Source organism: Taudactylus pleione, unplaced genomic scaffold (assembly GCF_031769625.1).
Source record: "Taudactylus pleione unplaced genomic scaffold, aTauple2 ptg000522l, whole genome shotgun sequence".
Classification (NCBI taxonomy): Eukaryota; Metazoa; Chordata; class Amphibia; order Anura; family Myobatrachidae; genus Taudactylus; species Taudactylus pleione.
Genome location: NW_028284924.1, coordinates 1,435,903 through 1,460,339, shown reverse-complemented (window position 1 = coordinate 1,460,339; position 24,437 = coordinate 1,435,903). Strand labels below are relative to the sequence as shown.

The 24,437-nt window shown below is 50.3% G+C and overlaps 1 protein-coding gene across 1 annotated transcript in view; it reads right to left on the bottom strand.

The window, feature by feature from the left end:
* TTC7A (tetratricopeptide repeat domain 7A) overlaps positions 1–24,437 on the bottom strand; it is a 472,360-nt gene that overhangs the window by 258,441 nt on the left and 189,482 nt on the right. The window contains exon 11 of the mRNA XM_088450682.1: positions 11,467–11,571. Within this exon, the coding sequence (XP_088306808.1) occupies positions 11,467–11,571 (105 nt within the window). The remainder of the gene's footprint in view (positions 1–11,466; positions 11,572–24,437) is intronic.

Here is a 24,437-nt window from a genome sequence, read left to right as displayed (position 1 = left end):
CTGCCCACGAAGGACCCACAGACCTAGTGGAATGAGCCTTCAGAGAAGGAGGGACCGGTAGGCCTTCATGAAGATAAGCTTCAGAAATAGCCATACGGATCCAGGCTGCCAAAGTTTGCTTTGAAGCAGGCCAACCCTTTTTACGGAAGCCAAAGAGGACAAACAAAGCGTCCGACTTCCTAAACGAAGAAGTGCGGTCAACATAAGTCCTTAAGGCCCGCACAACATCCAAAGAGGCCTCACCCACGGAAAGACCCGGTGAGTTAAAGGCCGGAACAACTATTTCCTCGTTAATATGAAACTGGGAAACAACTTTGGGAAGAAACTCGGGCCGAGTGCGGAGCACTGCCCTGTTCCCATAAAAAACCAAGAAAGGGGGTCTACAAGAAAGAGCCCCTAACTCAGAAACACGTCTGGCCGAAGCAATGGCCAGAAGGAAAACAGTCTTAGCTGTTAGCCATTTAAGATCCACTGAGCCCAGTGGTTCAAACGGCGGTCCTTGGAGAGCCCTCAGGACCACAGCCAAATCCCAAGGCGCCACAGGTGGAACAAAGGGCGGCTGAATGCGGAGAACACCCTGCATAAAGGTGCGCACATCCGGGATTGTAGCAATCCTACGGTGAAACCAGACAGATAGGGCCGAAACCTGTACCTTCAAAGAAGCAAGGCGAAGCCCATGATCTAGTCCCGCTTGCAGGAAGGCGAGAATCCGAGACAGACGAAACTCCCGCGGTGCATAACCTCTCGGTCGACACCACTGGAAGAACGTATGCCACACGCGATGGTATATCCTCGCGGAAGACGGTTTCCGAGCTCGTAACATGGTACGCACCACAGAGCTGGAAAACCCCCGGGACCTCAGCATGGCCGTCTCAACAGCCACGCCGTCAAAGACAGCCGAGTTAGGTCCGGGTGAAGGCAAGGACCCTGAGACAGAAGGTCCGGTCGTAGCGGCAACCGCAGAGGAATGTCCACGGACAGACCCTGAAGGTCTGAGAACCAGTGCCGTCTGGGCCACGCGGGAGCTATCAACAGGAGCGTCCCTCCTTCCTGTTTGAATTTCCGGATTACCCGTGGAAGAAGGGAGACCGGAGGGAACAGGTATGCGAACCGGAACGTCCACCGGACGGACAGAGCATCCACCAGAGACGCCCCTTCGTCTCTTGTGCGAGACCCGTACACCGGCAACTTGTTGTTGTGCCGGGACGCCATGAGGTCGATTTCTGGAAGACCCCACCTGTCCACCAGTAGTTGAAAAACGTCCGGGTGCAGGGACCATTCCCCCGGATGAACGTCCTGGCGACTTAGAAAGTCCGCCTCCCAATTGAGCACTCCCGGGATGAAAACCGCTGATATGGCCGGAAGATTGCGCTCCGCCCAAACCAGGATCCGAGAGACCTCTACGAGAGCCGCCCGACTGCGAGTTCCTCCTTGCCTGTTTATGTAGGCCACGGTGGTAGCGTTGTCCGACTGGACCTGCACCGGGCGACCCTGGAGAAACCGCTGTGCCTGCTGGAGAGCATTGAAGACCGCACGGAGTTCCAAGATATTTATTGGAAGCTCCGCTTCTGTCGGCGTCCACCTGCCCTGGAACAAGTGTGGACCCGAAACTGCTCCCCAGCCCCGAAGACTGGCGTCCGTTGTCAACAGGACCCAATTTGGAACCCAGAACGGACGTCCCTTGTTGAGGTGGGTCGTCTGTAACCACCACGTAAGGGACAGGCGAACCTCCTGGGTGAGCACAATCGTCTGGGACTTCAGAGACTGAGTCAGCCCGTTCCACTTGGACAGGATCAGGTGCTGCAGAGGTCTGGAGTGAAACTGGGCGTATTCCACCATGTCGAACACCGACACCATGGAGCCCAGTAACCTCATCGCCGAGTGTAAGGACACCCGGCGGCTGTGCAGACAACTGCGCACCCTTGACTGTAAAGCAGAGATCTTGTCCTCCGTCACGAAGATCCTTTGCTGTCCCGAGTCCAATAAGGCTCCAAGATGCAGAATCCTCCGAGACGGGATTAGAGTGGACTTCTGCCAGTTGATTAGCCAGCCGTGCCGTTGCAGCAGTGCAATGGTCAGGTCCAAGTGGCGTAACAGGAGCTCTGGAGATCCTGCCACCAATAACAGGTCGTCCAAATACGGCAACATGCGGACTCCCTGCAGCCGCAGAGAAGCCGCCATGACCGCCATCACCTTGGTGAAAACACGTGGTGCTGTTGCCAGGCCAAAAGGTAACGCCCGAAACTGGAAGTGGTCGCTGCTGATTGCAAACCTGAGGAACTGTTGATGGCGCCAAAGAATAGGGACATGCAGGTAAGCGTCCTGTATGTCCAATGACACCAAGTAGTCCCCAGGTTCCAGCGCCAGAATGATGGACCGTAGGGTCTCCATCCGAAACTTCGGGACCCGCAAAGACTTGTTGAGTGCTTTGAGGTTGAGAATCGGACGATATGACCCATTGGGTTTCTGTACCAAAAATAGATTTGAATAGAAACCCTGGCCCCTCTGGGAGAATGGAACCGCCACTATAACTCCAGCCTGGAGCATAGTGTGCAATACCTTCCGCAGCTCCGTAGCCTTGTTCCGGTCTGATGGGAGACCCGTGGTGAAGAAGCGAGCCGGGGGTCTGTGCCGGAAGGAGAGGGCGTATCCGTGGGAAACCACCTCCAGAACCCAAGTGTCTGTCGTAGTAGTCAACCAACACTGGGCGAACTGTAGCAGGCGGCCTCCCACCCTGGGATCCCCCAAAGGGAGGCCCGGACCGTCAGGCCGCAGGCTTGCCATCTGGCTTGGGGGCCGGACGTCTGGTACTCCATGCCTGCTTCCGGGGCTTGACCGATTTCTTAGGGCCAGCCTGTCGAGGAAACGACTGTGGTTTGGGCCTGCCCTGGGCCCTAGATGACCGAAAGGACGATGGTCCCGAACCAGAAGGAGCAGCGGCCGACGGGAGACAGGCAGATTTGGCTGCCGCCAGCGTGGCCACAATCTTATCCAGATCCGGACCGAAGAGAACTTCTCCGGTAAACGGCAACGCTTCCAGACCTTTCTTGGAATCTGCGTCCGCCTTCCAGGATCGCAGCCACAAGGTGCGACGAGCAGCTACCGCTGCTGAAGAAATTCTAGACACCAGAGTACTAATGTCTAGAGCCGCCTCGTTGATGTAGGTGGCCGAATCACGGAGATTGCCAATCAACTCCGCCTGATCGGCCGGACAGTCGGATTCAAAAGAAGCCTCTAATGAATCCGCCCAGCGCTCCATCGCTCTGGCAACCCAGCAAATGGCCATAGCCGGCCGTGCTGCCCCCCCTGCAAGGGAATAAGCGGACTTCAGGCAGATTTCTACCTTGCGGTCCGTAGCATCCTTAAGGGAGGACATGGATGGCATCGGCAATGTGGCACTACAGACAAGACGGGTCACGTGAGAATCCACCTGTGGAGGGGATTCCCACTTCGCAAAATAATTATCCGCGAACGGATAAGCCACCGCCAGGCGTCTCTGCGGCTGGTATCTTTTGCCAGGTTGTTTCCACGCCTCCTCTAAATGGTCCACCAACTGACCCGAAAGAGGAAAGACTGTGGCATCGCCCTTCACATCTTTGAAAAAGGCATACTTAGATTTAGCCGCTGGGGGAACTTCGTCCTCAATCACCAAGGCTGTGCGGACCGCCCGAATAAGTCCAGGAATATATACTTTGGACTTAGCATCAGCGTCCTTAGTATGGAGAGGTTCCTGATCGTAAGGATCTAGAATCTCCCCATCATCAGACGTCCCTTCGTCATCCTCATAAGGAGCGGACAGAGACGCCACCGGCCTTTTATGAGACCGCATCACAGACTCCCCTTGCAACACATCCGACAAGTGCTGTACAGAACTCGTCAGGGAGTTAACCCACGCTGGCTCCTGAGAACCCGGGAGCGGGGAAATAGGGAGACTGTGGGGTACCACCAATTGTCGTGGGAACCCCTGCATGGGTGACGACACCACAGACTGCTGGGACAAACCCATCGGAGTAAACGCGGGCTGCGGAGCTAACTGGCCCACTAAAGCTGTTAACGCCTGAGCGAAACAAGCCCAGGGCGGCTCCTGTACCGGTGCTGTAACCGTAATAGGCCGCGCCATGGACAAACACTGCCGGCAAAGGCCCTCCGCGCTACCCTCCCCCTCCGCTAACGGTACTTTGCACGTGGTACACTGTAGCCGGAGGGGAAAATCACTTTCAGACATGATGGCACCACGTATGTGACCTCTCTCACCAATTAAGTATTAAATAGGCGAGAGACCACCCTGCAGCACCGCACCGCAAGGGCTTTAGCAGAAAGAACAGGGACAGTAATAAAGCTGACAGTTTAGAGAGAAAAGATTACAGGCAGCAGCGCTAGCACAGTCACATACAATGCAGAAAAATAACAATTCCTGCACTAACAGCGCTGATCACTCAACTACACAGACACAGGGCCTGGTAGGACACAGCACTGCATACACAGACCTGACCACAGCGGAGGAGAGGTATGCGGGGGGACCCAGACCACGATGCTTCCTTCCAGCGCTTCCAGCAGCGTTCACCATGCGTTCTGGAGAAGATGGCCGCCGAGGAGCAGAGAGGAGGCTGGCCTGGGGGAGGAGCGCTGCCACAGGACCAGTCGGCAGCATGCAGAGAGGGCTGTGTGCAGCGGGGGAGGCGCCGGCTGTGAGACAGGGAAGGCGCGCTCCCCTGGCATGCATTTAACCCCTGGGACGCCGCAGCGCTACCGCTCTGCTGCGGTCCGCTGTCCCAGGGGGTAGTGGAAGCGCAGGTTGGTCGCCTGGCTCCACGCTGCAGCCAGTCCCCAGGGAGCCCCCTGCCTGGGGACTTAGGACCATGTGATCAGCGGGGACCCACCGCGGGACCCCGCTGCTTACCTCTGTCCCCCTTGAATCCGGCCATGGTCCGGAGCATCTGGGGTCACCGCTAGCTGTGACCCCAGACGCCCACCAGCATCCCCGGATCAGTACCAGCGTTCTGGTACCGGCGGGGTGTAGGGAAGACAGCATGGACGTCAGGACTGACTGTCCATGCTGTTCATCCAGTTGTGCAGCCACAGCTGCATGAAGAATAAGCTTCAGGGGCTCTTCTAGCCCCCACTCCAACAGGTGCACCCGACTCCGGCCGGGCACCAAACTAAACTGAGGTGCCTTGGCTCGGGGGCGGGGTATAGGAGGGGGACCTAGTGCATCCTGGGAGGCTGAAAGCTTAACTCTTTGGTGCCCTGCGACTGACGTCACACCTATACCCAAGGTATCCTGTGGATACCCTATGGACCCTGAAGTAGAAACTCCTATTAAACCTGCTGCATTCCAATACTACAAACCCGTTCCTGTTTCTTCTCCTGCATCTACCGCGGGTTCAAAAAAGAATCCAGACCTGACAGTGTTCTGTTTGGACATAGTAGGCCTGATGTAAGATGCGCACAATTCACACACAAAGTTCACCTAAATGAGCCATTATTTTCAACTGCACATGTGCAAAGAAAACCCCAACATGAAAACATTATGGAGCTTTTGGAGATTAGTCAGCTGCACGTTCACCACATCCCAAAGATAATATATTGGACTGAAATCTAGGTGGTGATTCAGAAGTAAACGCAAAGTAGTAGCAGCTTCAACTTTCGTCACAGCCACTACTACGAGTTTCTTCTAATGCAGCAGCATGGGCTGTCTATTGAGACCTCCACCAGCTGCAGCTCTAATCCACACTGGTGCGCCCCGTCGAGCGGACATCGGCTGCACCATCGGACTTCTGAGCAAATCAGAGTGTCTATCGGAACTTGGCCACCAGGGGGCAGAGGAACTGCCTCTCCCAAAGGACCCGCTTGCTGACTCGAACCACCCCCCCTGTGACCGCCCAGGAAGGCCTATTGGAACTGCACGGATCTCCATGCAGCTCCGATCTGCGTCCGTCTGCGGTGACCATCGGGACACATGCACATAAGGAAAACATTGGGGACTTGCGCCCGGGTCTGACTCAGGCCCCTAGTAACTGTGGAGGCTATTAAGCACACTGAGCTCAAGTTTGTGGAGACATCCCAAGGTGACCTATGTGACATGGAACGTTATTGTGCTGGAAGTAGCCATTAGAAGATGGGTAGACTGTGGCCATATAGGGATGGCACGTGGTCAGCAACAATACCCAGGTAGTCTGTGGCATTTAGATGATGTTCAATTGGCATTCAGGGGCTGAATGAGTGGCAAGAGAGCATTCCCTACACCATTACACTACAACCTGTGTGCGACCGGTTCTGTATACAAAGCACAACGCAACCTGGCGTGGAAAATAAGCAGCGGCCGTTGTATGCAGATTCAGACTCAGTCGCACACAGATATACAAGTGTCTCATATCATATTAATCAGCACAGTCTCCTGGCGCATCGCAGTTGCATCACATCGCGGGCAAAAAAGAAGACCGGCGCTAGCAGAGTGGCATGGGACCTGGCACGCGGAGAGGGGCTGTTTGGCGCGACTGGAACAATAGTGTATGAGGACAACTCTGTAGATTGTACACAAACACATATAGTTGTGTAGGATAGATAGACAGATAGATGTGTACTCTCTGTTCTGCCCCCTCTCTACCTCTCTACCTCTCTATCTTCTGCTCCACCTCCCCACTCAGACTGATGCTCTGTCCTGCTCCGCTTCCCCCGCATCCACCACACCACCACCACCACACTCCTGCTCTGTCCTGCTCCTCCGCCCCCACCACACTCCTGCTCTGTCCTGCTCCTCCGCCCCCACCACACTCCTGCTCTGTCCTGTCCCGCCTTTCCCCCAGCTTACTCTGTTCCCGGCGGGTTCCTCTCCTCTATACCGTACATACATACAAACACACACACACATATATGTAGTGTACACATACCTATGTACAGTATATAGACAATGACTAACTGACTGGTACACATACTTTTGTGAAAGCCGGCAGATCCATACTATGTCATTATCCTTGCTGCACCCGCATTAACAAGTAGAACAGCAAAATGTCATTTTCAGTTTTGGAACAAATTCAAAAATGCTCCTTTTGAACCGAGTCTGTACAAACATGACAAGTAGTCATTTGCTTTGTATGTGCAGTGAAATGTCCTGGAAAATGTGAACATATCTATAATTACATGTGTCCAAATTACAGTATTGCTCCAGTAGCTATGGCACAGAATTGTTTTGTCAAATATCAAATGATATTGGGAAAGATAAATGGAGAGAAACATAGGCTGTGAGTACGGGGCACTGAGAAGCAAGGACAGGGGTTATAGGCTCCAACTGCCTAATATTCACATTTACATTGAGCAGATATAGTTTGGCATTGCTTTCCCACCAGAGGCATACAGTGTAATATAATATTTCCTGCAAGAAAGTCATCATGCAAAGAGAATGAGCCGGCTAAAATAACATACAATGCCAGGTATTAGTCTCTATAGATAAGAGGCTTGTGTCTGTATTTCTATAAAGAAAATAGATTATATATTTTTGCTTTATAACAAGAACTTGGGCCCTGATTCAGAGCCGCTCATAAGCGGACGCTCGTTCGTTCTGACCGATGTTCGCACATCTGCGCATGCGTACGGTTTTTAATACGCATGCGCGAACCAGTCAGTGCGGCCGAAAATCGTTTGTTCGCTATATAGCGAAGGCCTGCTATTTTGAGTGACAGGAGGAGGCGTATGTGGGTGGTAAAAGGGGAAGGTGCTTGAAAACGGGGGTGTGGATCAGAACGCAGGCGTGCTTATAGGTCAAAACGGGCGTTTTAAGGGAGTGCAAAATTAATACAGCAGCGTCATTGACCACGTCACTTGGTTTTTTTTAACCGCAAAATAGCGGTTGAAAAAACCAGCCACAAGAATAGCGAGCAGTTCACACGCTGTTCGATGTGCTCGATTTTAATCTAATAAATAGCGGATATGACGTATGGTGCGAGCGGCAAGGGGGCGGATTTTTAAAAATTACAACCGCAAGTTTTGCTCGCTCGTTCAGACTTAGAGGCGTGAACAGACCGCAATTAGCGAACGGTTCATTTGAATAGCCACCCCTTGTTTTAGAACGAACGACCGCAAATAGCGAGCGGCTCTGAATGAGGGCCTTGGTCGGCTCAAGGACATTACAACTGCTGCAATTCATTGCCTAAGGCTGTGAAGAATGACAGGCATTTATTAGCATATCAATCTGTTAAAAGAACATCTCTGAAATTGTTGTCTATGGACCTGAGTCATTACGGATCGCAAATGCGATTGCAAAGGTGATTACACACGCAGTCTCACTGCGATAGTATGTTAATAGTGCCGTCGCCCACTTTACCTTACACACATATGTAATCCTTAGCAAGATTGCAAAATCATCGGTACAATCGAGTACCATCGCAGCCTCATGCACACTTGCACAAGCGCTCACCTTACTCAGGAATTGCTAACCTCGTCGCACGCTATGAGGCCTCAGGCTGCGTATGGCTTTGCAGTGGATAATTTACGCATGCCCATGCAATGGCGTTCAAACGCGCTGGACCACCTGCGTTTCGCCGACCACCCCTCATCACTTCCCAAAAATGGCGCTTCCTGTCAATCACTTCGCGATGAGTCTGCGTAGTCACTGCCGATCACAGTGGCCCGTTCCATGTACTGCGAGGCATGTGCAGAACGCAACAATCGTCCGATTGTGTGCGTAATCGTAGTTGCGATCGGTAATGAAGCAGGACCTAGGTCATACGCCGCTTGTTCTTGTAAGGACTCTACCTGGGCTGTGTGTGCCGTCATTTAAAATAAATATTTAGGGGGAGAAGTATCAAAGTTTGAAGAGAGATTGTGGGGTAGATGTACTAAGCCTTGGAGAGAGATATAAAGTGGAGAGAGATAAAGTACCAACCTATCAGCTCCTAACTGTCATTTTTCAAATACAGCCTGTAAAATGACAGTTAAGGTGAATACACACATACTGCAGATATTATACACGATCAGGCCGATTTCGACACATCTGAACGACAGATAGTGCATAATATGTGTAAATCGCTAGTGTCCACTCACGATAACGATGCCGATGTGCATACCTGCGGTCGTGCGCCGTGTCTTCAACTCTTGCCTACAGCAGGCAAGATCTGTCAATCTCGTACACGATCCGGCGGCATATTGTTCAGTGTTTATGTCAGAACTGTATGTCGTTCAGGCCCACGCATTGCCCATAACACTTGCATGCATGGAATCAGTGAGATCCGTGCTGCAAGTATCAATACACAGATGCATGCACAGATCAGGGAGAACCGTGATGCGTGCAGAGAACCGTGATGCATGCATATGTGTTACAAAAAAGATTCACAGATGCACGCACGGATCATTGAGATCCGTGCTGCAAGCATCATGACACACATGCATGGACGGATCAATGAAGTCAATGGTGAGAACCGCTAAAGTAACCTTAGGTAACCTTATTGGTTCTCACCATTGACTTCAATGGTGTGAACAACTCATTGGCTGCGTGGCGGAAGTCTGCATTGAGAGTTGCAAACTTCCAGTGGAACATAAATTTACTTGCCTGAGGCGCCATATTTTAGAGAGATGTACGGTTCTGTTTTATGTTTTCTTTGGAGCAGCAGATTTATACTATTATTTACAATAGGACATGCTCTACATTTTCTAAAAACCAAAGGACATTGGGACTCATAAATAAATGTCCCAGGCACGATAAAAATCACACAAAGGTGAGCACATTTATAATTCCGCACCTTGTTCTATCATGTTGCACTGTCTCATCCTTGTCTATAGGAATCACCGCTGACTACACACAAGTCTGTTAAACTGGAGAATTGACCAAGAGGTAAATCACAACCACTGACCGACTAGGCGGTAATCACAACCACTGACTAACTAGGAGGTAATCACAACCACCGACTGACTGGGAGGTAATCATAACTATCAACTAACTGTGAGGTAATCACAACCATCAACTGACCAGAAGATAGTCACAACAATCAACTGACTGGAAGTTAATCACAACCACCAACTGACTGGGAGATAATTACAACCACCAACTGACTGGGAGATAATCACAACCACCAACTGACTGGGAGGTAATCACAATCACCAACTGACTGGGAGGTAATCACAATCACCAACTGACTGGGAGGTAATCACAATCACCAACTGACTGGGATGTAATTACAACCACTAACTGACTGGGAGGTAATCATCACTACCAACTAACTGTGAGGTAATCACAACCATCAACTGACCAGAAGATAGATACAACCATCAACTGAATGGAAGTTAATCACAACCACCAACTGATTATTTGTCTTAATGTTGATCCTTGGTGAAAGGATTGGGCCTGTCAATTAGCTGCTGGATAGTTGAGCACCTAAAATGTCTCATCCATTGTTAATGGTGTGAATGTATGTAGAATGTAGAATGTATGTAGAAGGTGAGTGTTACCACTAACATTAGTTACACAACAACATTTTTTCCCACACAGTGGCCCTGATTCAGAGCCGGACGCTCTGATAGAGTGCTCGCTCTGAATCAGGGCCGTCTCTCTGTTTTTTTTTAGCGGCCTCCTGGCCGCTCGCATAGCTGTGGGTGACCACAGCTATAGCGAGCGGCCAAAAAAATGGTTGCGATGGTCAAGACCATCGAGCTTGCAACGAGACCCTTGTGGTAGGGTCTCGCCTGCCGCAAGCCCTGGAGTGCTTCCGGCAGGCGGGGCCGGCCCCAGACGGTAGTCGTTCCCATGGGAACGCCTTTGTCTGGCCAGCCACGCCTTCATCTGGCCTTCGTCTGGCCACGCCTTCGTCTGGCCCGGCACGCCCACCAAAGGGAGCGTGCTTTCACTCACCATCGACAGCACGCCCCCTTTGTAGCGAGACCCTGGTCACGCGTATCCGCACGACGGAGCCGGCTCTCTCGTGCGCATGCACACTGTTGTTTTCGCTCTGCTTTGTGTTTTTGGGGATCCTCACTTGAGAATAACGCAGGAGAACTTTGACCTGTATAAGACTTATCACAATGCCAACTTATACAGCAGTAATATTATTTAGGACACACAGTCCAGTTAGCTACATATTAATCAATTAGGGGCTGCTTATTATTCTAGCTTTAATGCTACTACAATTCTGGATCAAAGATACTCTCATTAAAATGCTGGGACTCCAAACTTTCTAACAAAAATACAGGAACTTGAGCGAACGAGGCCGCGACATCAGCTTAATTAGTCAGCTGAAGCTGCTGTCTGACAGGTTCCGTTATGGGAAATCCTTTTCATTTCTTAATGTCCCCTTACAAGATTATATTTACGCTGTTTCATGATATTTTATTCAGGTTTTTTTTTTTAATAAATGCAGTTTCAGTAATCCTTCAGCTGTAAATGCTGGGGCATGATTTCTGAAACTATTTTTATACACTATGGCACCATACCGCTGTGCTTAATGCATTATGTAAGAATCATTACTTCAGCTTACTTACCCAGTGCAGTGGCCCAATGCAGACCTTGGCAGCGAGCAGCAGAACGGTCGGGTCTTTAGGACGCAGTTTAGAGCACTCTTTCAGTACTGAAACGGCATAGGCAAACTGTGGAGGCAAAGGAGGAAGAGTTAGACATCAAGATATAAGGACAACCTCATCGTTATAGACTGCAAGATGCTACAATTGCTCACTTGTCTGTTCTTAGGAATGAAAGGACAACTAAAACTAAGAACATAAGCATAAAGAGCTACTAATCTCTACTGATACAATAAGAACGATGTTCCTGTCTGTTTCTTCCAAGTTGGCGTAAAAACTACTGAACCGATTTTCATGAAAACAGCATCATTTAGTAGTGGGAACTCCTAGAAATAACCTGCACTTTGTTTCTTCTCCATCCGTCAAGTTAAAGCTGAGCAATTACCAAAACAAAATTTATTGACATCATCAATTTAAGAGATAGTTGTGGCAGCATGCGCGCGGCCGGTAAGGGGTGGGGGGAGAGGTACATTGGGCCCACGTTCCCTTCAATAGGATAGGCTATATAGCAGTCTGTGCACAGGGTACACAGTGACATTGGTGTGAGTGGTGGATGAATAGGATAGGTTACATAGCAGTCTGTGTACAGGGCACACAGTGACATTGGTGTGAGTGGTGGGTGAATAGGATAGGCTACATAGCAGTCTGAGCACAGAGCACACAGTGACATTGGTGTGAGTGGTGGGTGAATAGGATAGGTTACATAGCAGTCTGTGCACAGGGCACACAGTGACATTGGTGTGAGTGGTGGGTGAATAGGATAGGTTACATAGCAGTCTGCACAGGGCACACAGTGACATTGGTGTGAGTGGTGGGTGAATAGGATAGGTTACATAGCAGTCTGTGCACAGGGCACACAGTGACATTGGTGTGAGTGGTGGATGAATAGGATAGGTTACATAGCAGTCTGTGCACAGGGCACACAGTCACATTGGTGTGAGTGGTGGATGAATAGGAGAGGCTACATAGCAGTCTGTGCACAGGGCACACAGTCACATTGGTGTGAGTGGTGGATGAATAGGATAGGCTACATAGCAGTCTGTGCACAGGGCACACAGTGACATTGGTGTGAGTGGTAGGTGAATAGGATAGGCTACATAGCAGTCTGTGTACAGGGCACACAGTGACATTGGTGTGAGTGGTGGATGAATAGGATAGGCTACATAGCAGTCTGTGCACAGGGCACACAGTGACATTGGTGTGAGTGGTGGATGAATAGGATAGGCTACATAGCAGTCTGTGTACAGGGCACACAGTGACATTGGTGTGAGAGGTGGATGAATAGGATAGGCTACATAGCAGTATGTGCACAGGGCACACAGTGACGTAGGTGTGAGTGGTGGGTGAATAAAATAGGCTACATAGCAGTATGTGCACAGGGCACACAGTGACATTGGTGTGATAGGTGGATGAATAGGATAGGCTACATAGCAGTCTGTGCACAGTGCACACAGTGACATTGGTGTGAGTGGTGGGTGAATAGGAGAGGCTACATAGCAGTCTGTGTACAGGGCACACAGTGACATTGGTGTGAGTGGTAGATGAATAGGATAGGCTACATAGCAGTCTGTGCACAGTGCACACAGTGACATTGGTGTGAGTGGTGGGTGAATAGGATAGGCTACATAGCAGTCTGTGCATAGGGCACACAGTGACATTGGTGTGAGAGGTGGGTGAATAGGAGAGGCTACATAGCAGTCTGTACACAGGGCACACAGTGACATTGGTGTGAGAGGTTGGTGAATAGGATAGGCTACATAGCAGTCTGTGCACAGGGCACACAGTGACATTGGTGTGAGTGGTGGATGAATAGGATAGGCTACATAGCAGTCTGTGTACAGGACACACAGTGACATTGGTGTGAGTGGTGGGTGAATAGGATAGGCTACATAGCAGTCTGTGCACAGGGCACACAGTGACGTTGGTGTGAGTTGTGGGTGAATAGGATAGGCTACATAGCAGTCTGTGTACAGGGCACACAGTGACATTGGTGTGAGTGGTGGGTGAATAGGATAGGCTACATAGCAGTCTGTGCATAGGGCACACAGTGACATTGGTGTGAGAGGTGGGTGAATAGGAGAGGCTACATAGCAGTCTGTACACAGGGCACACAGTGACATTGGTGTGAGTGGTGGGTAAATAGGATAGGCTACATAGCAGTCTGTGCACAGGGCACACAGTGACATTGGTGTGAGTGGTGGATGAATAGGATAGGCTACATAGCAGTCTGTGCACAGGGCACACAGTGACATTGGTGTGAGTGGTGGATGAATAGGATAGGTTACATAGCAGTCTGTGTACAGGGCATACAATGACATTGGTGTGAGTGGTGGGTGAATAGGAATACAACTAGAAAACAAGGCAATACAACTAGAAAACCTCATGTAAATTTTTTTTTCGACAGAAGCAATTTCAAGGTGGGCGTAGCCGCGGGCGACAGCTAGTATATAATAAGAGTGATGTCAAGAATATTTCAAGCTCTGTCTAATCATTGGAACTTGTTCATATATGTTTGTGAATATCCCTTTAAAATTTGGCACGTCAAATAAACAGGAAACTACCATGGGGTATGTAAAACATCCATTGATGTTTTCCCTCTTAGCACACATCTGCTGTTCTCCCTCCTCAGTTCACCTCCAAGTTCAAACCTCCCCCTCCCCATTCCTTTAGACTGTAAGCTCCCACGAGCAAGGCCCTCCACTCTCTTACCCCGCACTTTCCTGATCTACTGTTAGCCCCCACCTAGAGATACAGTCAGTGACACTGATCCCATCTGCCTGCCCTTTCCTGGTAGGGATCACCTGGTGCTTCTCTTTGGAACTATGGGCCTCATTTAGTACGGATCACAATTGTGATCGCAGCTGCGAAATCGCACGCAACATAGCTACGAAAATATGATAATGTCTGCCACAGCTCAGCCAGCATAAAGACGCCCACTGCTGCTTTCTCATCCGTTCAAACTCGCACTCCGTATACATCGGTACCATCGACACACATCGGCCAGTCATGTACAGTTACACCAGGCCTGACCAGCCACAGACACTGCAAGTCTCGTTGCTTGCAGATAGCTCTCATGCTGCGTATGCAATCGCAGTGGCTCATTTATGCACTCCCATGAAACTGGGTTCAAATGGAAAGGCACACCCTCGTTTTTCCGACCACTCCCCCGTCACCACCCCCAAACGCTGTCAGCCTGTCACTCACTTTGCGATGGGTTCCTTTGTGCATCCATAATTGCAATGCAATCGCAAAATAGCAAACAATCAATCAACTGTGAGCAGAATCGCTATTGCGTACGCTACTGAATCGGGCCCTATATCTCATTTTATTTATTTTTTTACTTTTTCTGTTTGGCTTTTGCCCCTGTAATGTCTATTTGATGCCTTTATCTTATTTATCTTATTGTTACTTTTGTATGGCGCTATGGAAACTATGTAGCACCCTATAAATAAATGATAATAAAGAAATATATGATAACAATAATGATTATTTGTGTTTATGCGTGAAGTGGAAAGGAACTTGGCTTCTACATTTACCTGCCCAAAGGTACATATTTACTTTGTAGGGGCAATAAACCTATAAAAACAAGAGATATGGTAAGAACTTACCTTTGTTATCTCTGTTTCTACGAAGTCCATAGGGTCCACAGGGTTGACCTTGGGGTATAGGTTGGGAACCAAATCCGGGCACCACGCAGTTAAAGCTTTTAGCTCCCAGGATGCACTTGGGTCCACTCTCCCTATAACCCCACCCCCAAGCCAGAGGCACCTCAGTTTGTAAGTAGCCAAAGGCCGGAGGAGGAGAGAAAAAGAGAGAGAAAACTGGAACACTCGATAACCATACTCACAGAAATGGGAGACGGAAAACCGGTGACCAGCCACACAGCCCATTCGAAGCCAGGTGCGTCAGGGCGGGCGCCCTGTGGACCCTATGGACTTCGTAGAAACAGAGATAACAAAGGTAAGTTCTTACCATATCTCTTGTTTTCTACTTCAGGGTCCATAGGGGGTCCACAGGGTTGACCTTGGGGATGTCCCAAAGCAGTTCAACCAAGGGAGGGGACGCTCCTGTGCTGAGAGGAGAATCCGCCGCCAAAAAGGAAGCATCCGGAGAGGCAAAGGAAACCAATGCCTAGAACCTTAAAAAGGTGTGGACAGAAGACCACGTGGCCATCTAGCAAGGCAAAACAGCCAAGGCGCCACAGCGAGCCACCCACGAGGGTTACATGGCCCGAGAAAAAACAAGCATCAATAACAGAAAGGCCTACCCATGGGTAGGCCCCTGAAGAAGACATACGAGGCCGTCCAGCCAACATTTGGCCATAGGCCGGCCATCCTTTCCTGTTAAAACCAGAAATTTCAGACCACCAACAAGGAGTCCGATTAACGGATCACATAAATCCACAGAGGCCGGACTACAGTCAATGAGGCCACACCAGCCGAGAGGACTGGGGACTGAATGGCCTCACCATAAGTTCCAGAATAATATGGAACCTAAAAATCACTAAGAAGAAACACAGGGTGAGAGCAACTCACACCCTGACAAGATGCCCTCCAGAAGAGGGAGCCACATGAGAACGCTCCCAATTCCGACACTCACCTGGGTGATATAAACTCCCTGAGAGAAAGAGAGAAAGCCAAAGCAATAGACCATGTAATGGCTATCACAACCAGCGGTTCCATTAACTTTCCCCGGAGTTAACGAAGAACCACTACTAACTCCCAAGGAGTCCCTAGGGAGGACAAATGGAGGCATAATCCAGAAAACACTCCAAAGGATGAACTGGATATCAGAGCGGAGCAATTCCATATCTTAATCATACTGACAGTGTAGAGATCCGCACTGTCAGGAAGGCCAGGCCGAGGGTGAAACCCAAGCCAGCCGGAAGGAATGCCAGAATATCTGGAAATCCTGGACCCCAGAGGATCATATCGACAGGTATAATACCATAAGAATTATGGCTGCCACAGTTTGTGGTAGGTCCCAGCAAAAGCTGATCCATGTGCTCTAATCATTCCAACGATGACAAAGCCAGGGAAGCCGTAAGACCACTGTAGGGACGCAGTCAAAGACAAACTACCCAGGTCCAAGGCAAACCCCAGGACCCTGAGACAACAGGTCTGGGCAGTGAAGCATCAGGAATGGAGTATCGATGGAGAGACTCCGAAAAACCAAGTACCCCTGACATCTGGGGCAATCAGGAGCCACCAGCAGGAAAGCATCTCCGTCTCGATTGAAACACTTCCCTCGAGGAAGAATGGAGACCGGAGAACACAGGTACGCAAATTGGAAGAACCACTTCACCGACAAAGAGTCACTGAAGGTTGCTTCAGAATCCCCAGAGTTGGACTGTAACACCATAGTGTGATAGAGTCAGAAGGCCATGAGGGTCACCTCAGGAGGACCCCCCCCCCCTGCTCACCAGGAGATGAAACCTCTCTTGGGGAAGAGACTAGTCCCCTGGATGCACGTCGTGACGGCTGAGGACTCCCGCTTCCCAATGGAGAGCACCTGAAATGAACACTGTCGAGATGGTCGGGAGGAGACCCTTAGACAATGTCCGAATGTATGACATACCTGACATTGCCACCCAACGAACAGTATTGCTAAAAAGAAAGCCACTGTTCTGACCCTGTCGGACTGAACTTTTTCAGGTTCACCGGGAAACAAGGGCTATGCCAGAGTGAAGGCCCAAGACAGGCTAAAGTTCCAACAAGTTAATTGACAGGGTGGAATCGACAGACATCCAACTGCACTGAAATGGATGCGAACCAGACACTGTCCTTAGCAAAGAATACCCTGGACGAGATGGCCATAGTCACCCGAAAAGGGACCGACTTGCCTCCGGGGAGAGCATCATCGTTTGAACAGTGATCAGACAGAAAAAACTTGTTCCATCTGGAGATAAGCCAATTATGGAAAGGCCTGGAATGGAACTAAGCCCATTCCACCCTTCCAAAGGCAGACACTGAATAGTGGACCATGCATCCCAGAGTGTAAAGACATATGTCGACTGCGCAGACATCCATGTACTCCTAATGGAAGAGTGGAGATGCCGTCTTACGCCAGAAGAATTCTCAGATTCTGAGAATCCAGCAGGGCTCCTAGGTGAAGAATACCCAGAAAGGGATGCAGGGAGGACTTTTTCCCCATTGATTAAACGTCTGCACCCTGAAGAAGCCACAGTCAACCTGACCCGGCTGTAAAGTACCCCGGTGATCCTGCTAAGAGCAGGAGGCCATCCAGGTACAGGAGCATTGGGATATACTGAACAGAAGAACTGTCAGAAAATCCAAAACGCTGGTAAACCCCTGTGGGGCTGAGAGCAGTCTCAACAGGCAGAGCCCGAAAAATCGTAAGTGCTGTGATACAGCAAACCTCAGTCCATGCTGAGGTAAGGTCTCTGTAAGTACCCGTAGGCACGCGTCCTGTATCTCCAGTGATACCATAAAGTCCCCAGGTTCCAAACATAGTATGATGGAGCATAGGGATTGCCTCCTGAGCCCAGGTAGCTTTAGGAACTGGTTCAGGGAAATGAGACAGAGAATAGGCCAAAGAGGACCATTCAGCCACCGCACCAGAAAGAAAGCAGAACAACCAGTCCCTCGCTGAGAAAGTGGGGATGGCCCAATTAGCTCCGCTTACCGCAACAACTGTATAGCTTTCTGGATTTGTAAGGCCCTGTTCCGAATAAGGGCCTGAGTACCATCACATGGAAATAGGCCGCCTGAGCAAAGAGAGTGCGTACCCTCCTACCCACGTAGCCGCGGCAACTAGACACTAGTACCGGGCAAACTGAGAAAATCGCCATCTCCCAGTGGTAGGCCTGTCTCGTCAGGCTGACGATATATCCGTAGGTTCAGAAGCAGGATCGGCTGGCAGTCCAGGCCTGTTCGGAACTGGATATGTCGGCCCTTGTAAAGGCCGACAGTCTATGAAGAAACAGACCTTTAGGCTGACCCAGAGGACAAAAAGACTTAATAGTCTGAGGCCCTATAGTGAGCATAGCTGAAGGCGGGAAATTTGTACTGCCACTGTCAAGGTCAGGACCCAACAAGATATACCCTATAGATGGTATCTGCACCTCTGCATTCCCAGAGCGCAGCCGTAGGGTATTACGGAGGATACCGTCGCAGCCGGAACTCTGAAAGTTAGGAGCTGGTATCCAATATAGGCATGTCCACCTATGACAACTGCATATATTACGAGAGCGACCAAATACATTTGAACCCCAGACGTGTTGGAGGGGAAAAAACATTACAAATGCATCAGCTCAGTATGTAATAGTATTAACCAACCATGCTATAGCCATGGTAGGATGGGTAACAACCCCTGAAAGCGAGTATACTGATTTCAGGCAGAGTTACCACCTACGGATCAGAAGAATCCGACCACGCAGGAATGGGAGGCGTAGTAACGTCTGTAATCAGACGAGTAACATGCCCATCCACCCCAGGAGGGGCTCATGATGACCCTCAGGGAATTTGGGACAGGAGACCAAACACTGTTGTAATACCTCATATCTGGCAACAGCCAGAGTCCCGCCATGCGATCCACCCGCTAGTCAGCAACAGGGAACCAGAAGGCACGCCATACTGAGGGTGTATGATACAGGTGCAGGTCAACATTCACTCTAACCAGAATGGACCTGCCTCCAGCCCAAAGCAGGGATAATAATACTTGAGATAGGCTTCCCCCCGTGTAAGAGGGAAAGAGCCCAAAACAGTATCCAGTTCACGGTAGAGCCAAGTGGGAAGTAACCACAGGGCGTCAACCACGCCAATTTGCGTTTCATAGAAAAACGACATCCACCCAGTGTGGCTGTTGTGGTAATCCCTGCAAGGGGCATGACAGACTATTGTGGCACCAGGGGGAATTCATATACTCGAAAAACCCCTGTAGGGAGCGGTAGTCTGTGTCACTGGGGAAGAGTGCAAGAAACTGCGAGATACCCTGAGATGAAAAAGGGGTAGTATGGTGAAGTAACCCCAAGTGAGGTACAACAATGGGGCCCGCCCGGCGATCCGCAATTAAGAGGATCCCGAGAAAACAAACCGCCCAAGGGGGTCGTGAAAGGGGCCGGCACCCGATGACGCCACATACAGAACCCTTTAAGAGTTAAATCCTCCGCACTAACACCTGCAGCACATGGCTTGCAGGATAGTAAAAATGGGTGCAGCATAACGCTCTTGATCAAGCAGCGCTATACTGGTCCTGACTGATACTAAAAATTAGCTGCAGGGACCCATTTTCAGCGTATGCAACACACAGTTCCACTCAAAATATGGCAACGTGCAGCACGCAACAGTATGTGACAAACCTCACAAATATTAACAAGTATATAATGTGAGGTCTCAGAACCACCCCAAGTACAGCTGTATTAGGGCAGATAAGGAAAGGGATAGATATACACTGACAGGTGAGAGAATACAGTCAGCACTAGCATAAGTCACATACAATGCAGATATATACATATATACATAAACATGTCATATAATATACTGCACTATTACACTGCATGCAACTTACCCAGATTCAGTGTCTGGGAAGGCTACAGCGCTGTGTACACTGACCTGATGGTGAGGTACGCAGGGGGACTGGACCAACTGCCATCCTGAGAGATTTCTGCTGCACCACAGAGATAAAATGGCCGCTGGAGACCTCAGAGGAAGCGTGGCCCGCGGAGGAAGCAGCTCAGCGACACCAGACTATAGATACTGAAAGGTGCGCTGAGCTGAGGGGAGGAGCCGCTGTAACAGGGAAAGCTTCCTCCCCTGGCCGGCTATTAACCCCCGGGACGCCGGCTCCCTGCACCGAACACTAAGTCCCTGGTGGTCTAGTGGACACACGGGGTATGGGGGGCCCGCCGCCACTGCCGGCGCCTCCGGTCTGTCCCCAGAGACCGGAGGCACAGGACTGCATTTCAAATGCGCGGATCACCGCAAGCGGTGATCCGCGACCTTACCTGCTCCCCGTGGATCCGGCAGCAGTCCTGGGCGCCCGCAGAGTCCGGCTAGTACAGACTCTGGGGTCCCGCTGAGATCCCCAGATCTGTACTGGCGTCTCAGCGCCAGCGGGGTGACGGAGCGGCAGCTTAGACGTCCTATGGACAGTCTGACGCTGCCGCTCTGAAGAATCCAAAGGAAAAATAAAAAACTCTGTCCTTTAGAAAAAATAAAGCTTAGGGGCTGCTAATCAGCTCCCCACTGCACTAAACGGTGACCCGACTCCGGCCGGGCACAACTTAAACTGAGGTGCCTCTGGCTTGGGGGTGGGGTTATAGGGAGAGTGGACCCAAGTGCATCCTGGGAGCTAAAAGCTTTAACTACGTGGTGCCCGGATTTGGTTCCCAACCTATACCCCAAGGTCAACCCTGTGGACCCCCTATGGACCCTGAAGTAGAAAGTGTAATATGCAACACTCAAAAGGCATACGGCCCAATATTTTAAACAGTAAAATTGGTATAAAATAAGCCATGACCTGCCCAAACCATGGCCAGATTTGTCCGCATTATAATAAATTCATGGCCTTTGTTGAGTCAGAACTGCCAAAATCAGGGCATATAGGAGGTATATAGGAGGTATATAGGAGGTATGCGGACAAGTATGTGTGTTAAAGTTACACTACATAAGCTACGATATTCACAACACGGTTCCGTATGTATTTTCAACATTCATAAAGCTGACAATACTCTTATGTCGAACTCGGCATGCCGACATGACAATATTGCAATTGTAATCATTCTGATCTTATCAGTTTTAGAACTTTAAACATGACGGTAAAGCATTATTAGCAAGTCGGCATGTAATGTTTAACAGAACACTGTCCCCGTTCTCATTGTCAGCTGAAAACATTATCGGTCAATTTGAAGCCGGGGGAACAATATGGTTAATGCTACGGATTCTATCCCTGAGTGGATATACTGTACATCCAGTTTAAGCAGACCTCAAAATAACGATCTATTGGTCACTATGAGCAATGATTCGTACACACTCACTGTCCTTACAGGACAGGTTAATCCAAGATGAAAATGCAATATCCATAACCATACAGGTGTCAGGAACCATATGGGACGTTCCTCAGGAGAAGACAAAAGCCAGGGGGTTAAGGAACAACCAGGTAAGTGACAGTACTAGGTCTCCCTATTGCGGCCAAACCCAGGTTTGGCTAGAACTGCCCAGAGGCGCGGAGTCTAACTCACTTGGTGGTCTTCACCAGTGACCCTTCCAGTTGGGATATGGGTTTTGCAGCACCAAGTGAGCTGGTTGCGGCCCTCTGGTACCTAGGAGTGGCAGGTAGGACGGAACTCTATTAGAATGAATTAGCACTGGGAACCTTGGGAATGAAATAACACTAGAGGTCAGCGTGAAAACTAAATAGCTAGGAGACAAAGGATCAGCTAGGACTGAATACTTGAACACAGAAGACTGTGGTATGTACTGAATACTTGAACACAGGAGATCAGCGTATGCACTGAATACAGGAGATCAGCGAATTAACTGAATACTTGAATACAGGAGATGTCGATGTTGAGTAACAGCACGCCCCCTTCTGTGGGCTGGCCGGGGGAGTGGCTGCCCAAACGGAGGCGTTCCCATGTGAATCAGAATCGGTATGGCCATTCGGCAGCAGCAGCCCGACAGCTGAACAGATCCCGGCAGCGACAGCCCGACAGCGCTGGAAATCCCGAACGTCCTGAGGTAAGTAAAAACTAACCTAACCTAACCCCCCTAACCCTCCTTAGGGGTGCCTAACCCTAATCCTCCCTCTAAGTGCCTAACCCAAACCCCCCCTTCCCCGCTGCCTAAACCTAAGTCCCCCGGGGGGCCCAGGTCTGAGTCCCCCCCGGGGGTGCCTAACCCTAACCCTCCCTCCCCCTAGCCTAACTCTAACCCTCCTGGGGGGTTGCCTAACCCTATGTCCCCCCCGGGAGCCCTAAATCTAACCCTCCCCCCCCCCCCCGCAGCTGTCCGGTCGCGGCGCCCGACATCACTACGATCAGGATGCCGGGAGCCTGCCTCCCGGCATCGGGAAAATGACAGGCGCGTCATTTAACCCACGCCGGGATAAAGCAGTCGGGAAGCTGGCCGTCGGGATCACGTCAGCCGGTTTCCCCATTGCATCCCCATGGGAGCAAATGACAATCAGCTATTTGCTCCCAAACACTGGTAAACAGACGAAAGACAGATTTAACCAACTTGCCTGAACGACCTAGGTTAACGTTACTGCCTCACAGCACTGAGGTCATGGGTTCGATACCCACTACGGCCCTAACTGTGTGGAGTTTGTATATTCTCCCTGTGCTTGCGTGGGTTTCCTCCGGGTACTCCGGTTTCCTCCCACACGCCAAAAATATCCTGGTAGGTTAATTGTTTCCACATAAAATTGACCATAGTGTGTATGTTTGTGAGCATGTGGTAGGGAATATAGGGCCTGATTCAGACCCACTCGCGAGCGGCTGTCCGCTCGCAAGTGGGTCGATGTTATGGACTGAGCATGCGCACGACGGAGGGAGCTCCGTCGTGCGCATGCGCCAGACGCGACGAGCGAAGGAAAGTCCTTTGCTCGTTGTGTCCGATCAAAGGGGGCGTGCTGTCAATGTTGATTGACAGCACGCCCCCTTTGGTGGGCGTGCCGGGGGCCTGCCTCCCTGACGGGGGCGTTCCCACGGGAACGCCTCCCGTCAGAAGCCGGCCCACTGACATCACTCCGGAGCTTGCGGTTGAAAACCTCAACCGCAGGCTCCGGCTCGCAATTTCGATGGTCGTGATGGTCTCGACCATCGCGGCCATCACAAAGCACGCTCGTATAGCCTGTGGGTGGTGACCCACAGCTATACGAGCGTCCAGGAGGACGCTCCATGAAAATGGAGCCCGGCCCTCATTCAGAGCGTGCGCTCTGCTCAGAGCGTACGGCTCTGAATGAGGGCCATAGATTGTAAGCTCCACTGGGGCAGGGACAGATGTGAATGGTAAGATATTCTCTGTGAAGCGCTGCGGAATATGTGTGCGCTATATAAAATAACTGGTAATAATAATAAATAATATGTTTTCAGGTGTTTGGGAGCAAATTGCCGATTGTCATTTGCTCTCATTCATTACCAGATTTTCATTCCAACCAACCAACCAACCAACGATAATTGACTGTTACAAGCCAGGCGCATGCTAAGGTACAAAGCTATATTATGAACATAGGCCCTCATTCAGAGCCGCTCGCTACCTGCGGTCGTTCGTTTTCTAAAAAGGGGTGGCTATTCAAATGAACCGTTCGCACTTTGCGGTCTGTTCACGCCTCTAAGTCTGAACGAGCGAGAAAAACATGCGAACGTAAATTTGAAACATACGCCCCCTGGCCGCTCGCACCATACGTCATGTCCGCTATTCATTAGATTAATCGAGTACATCGACCAGCGTATGAACTGCTCGCTATTCTTGTGGTTGGTTTTTTCAACCACTATTTTGCGAGCAGTTCTGACTATAAAACAACCGAGTGACGTTGTCAATGACGCTGCTGGATTAATTATGCACTCCCTTAAAACACCAGTTTTGACCTTTAAGCACGCCTGCGATCGGATTTCCACTCCCCGTTTTCAAGCACCTTCCCCTGTTACCACCCACATACGCCTCATTCTGTCACTCAAATTAGCAGGCATTCGCTATTTTGCGAGCACATGAATTTCGACCGCACTGACTGGTTCGCGCATGCGTATAACGATCCGTACGCATGCGCAGTTGGGCAAACATCGCTCGGAGCGAACGAGCTGCCGCTTACGAGTGGCTCTGAATCAGGCCCATAATTGGTACTGCCATTACTATCTAAGTTTGGGTTTAATGAACTGGGGAAACCACTTAAGCAAGCAAAAACCTTAACTCATAATCCCAAACTGTCCCGATTTTATGTGTCCCATTTTTTGGGGCACTGTCCCGCTGTCCCAC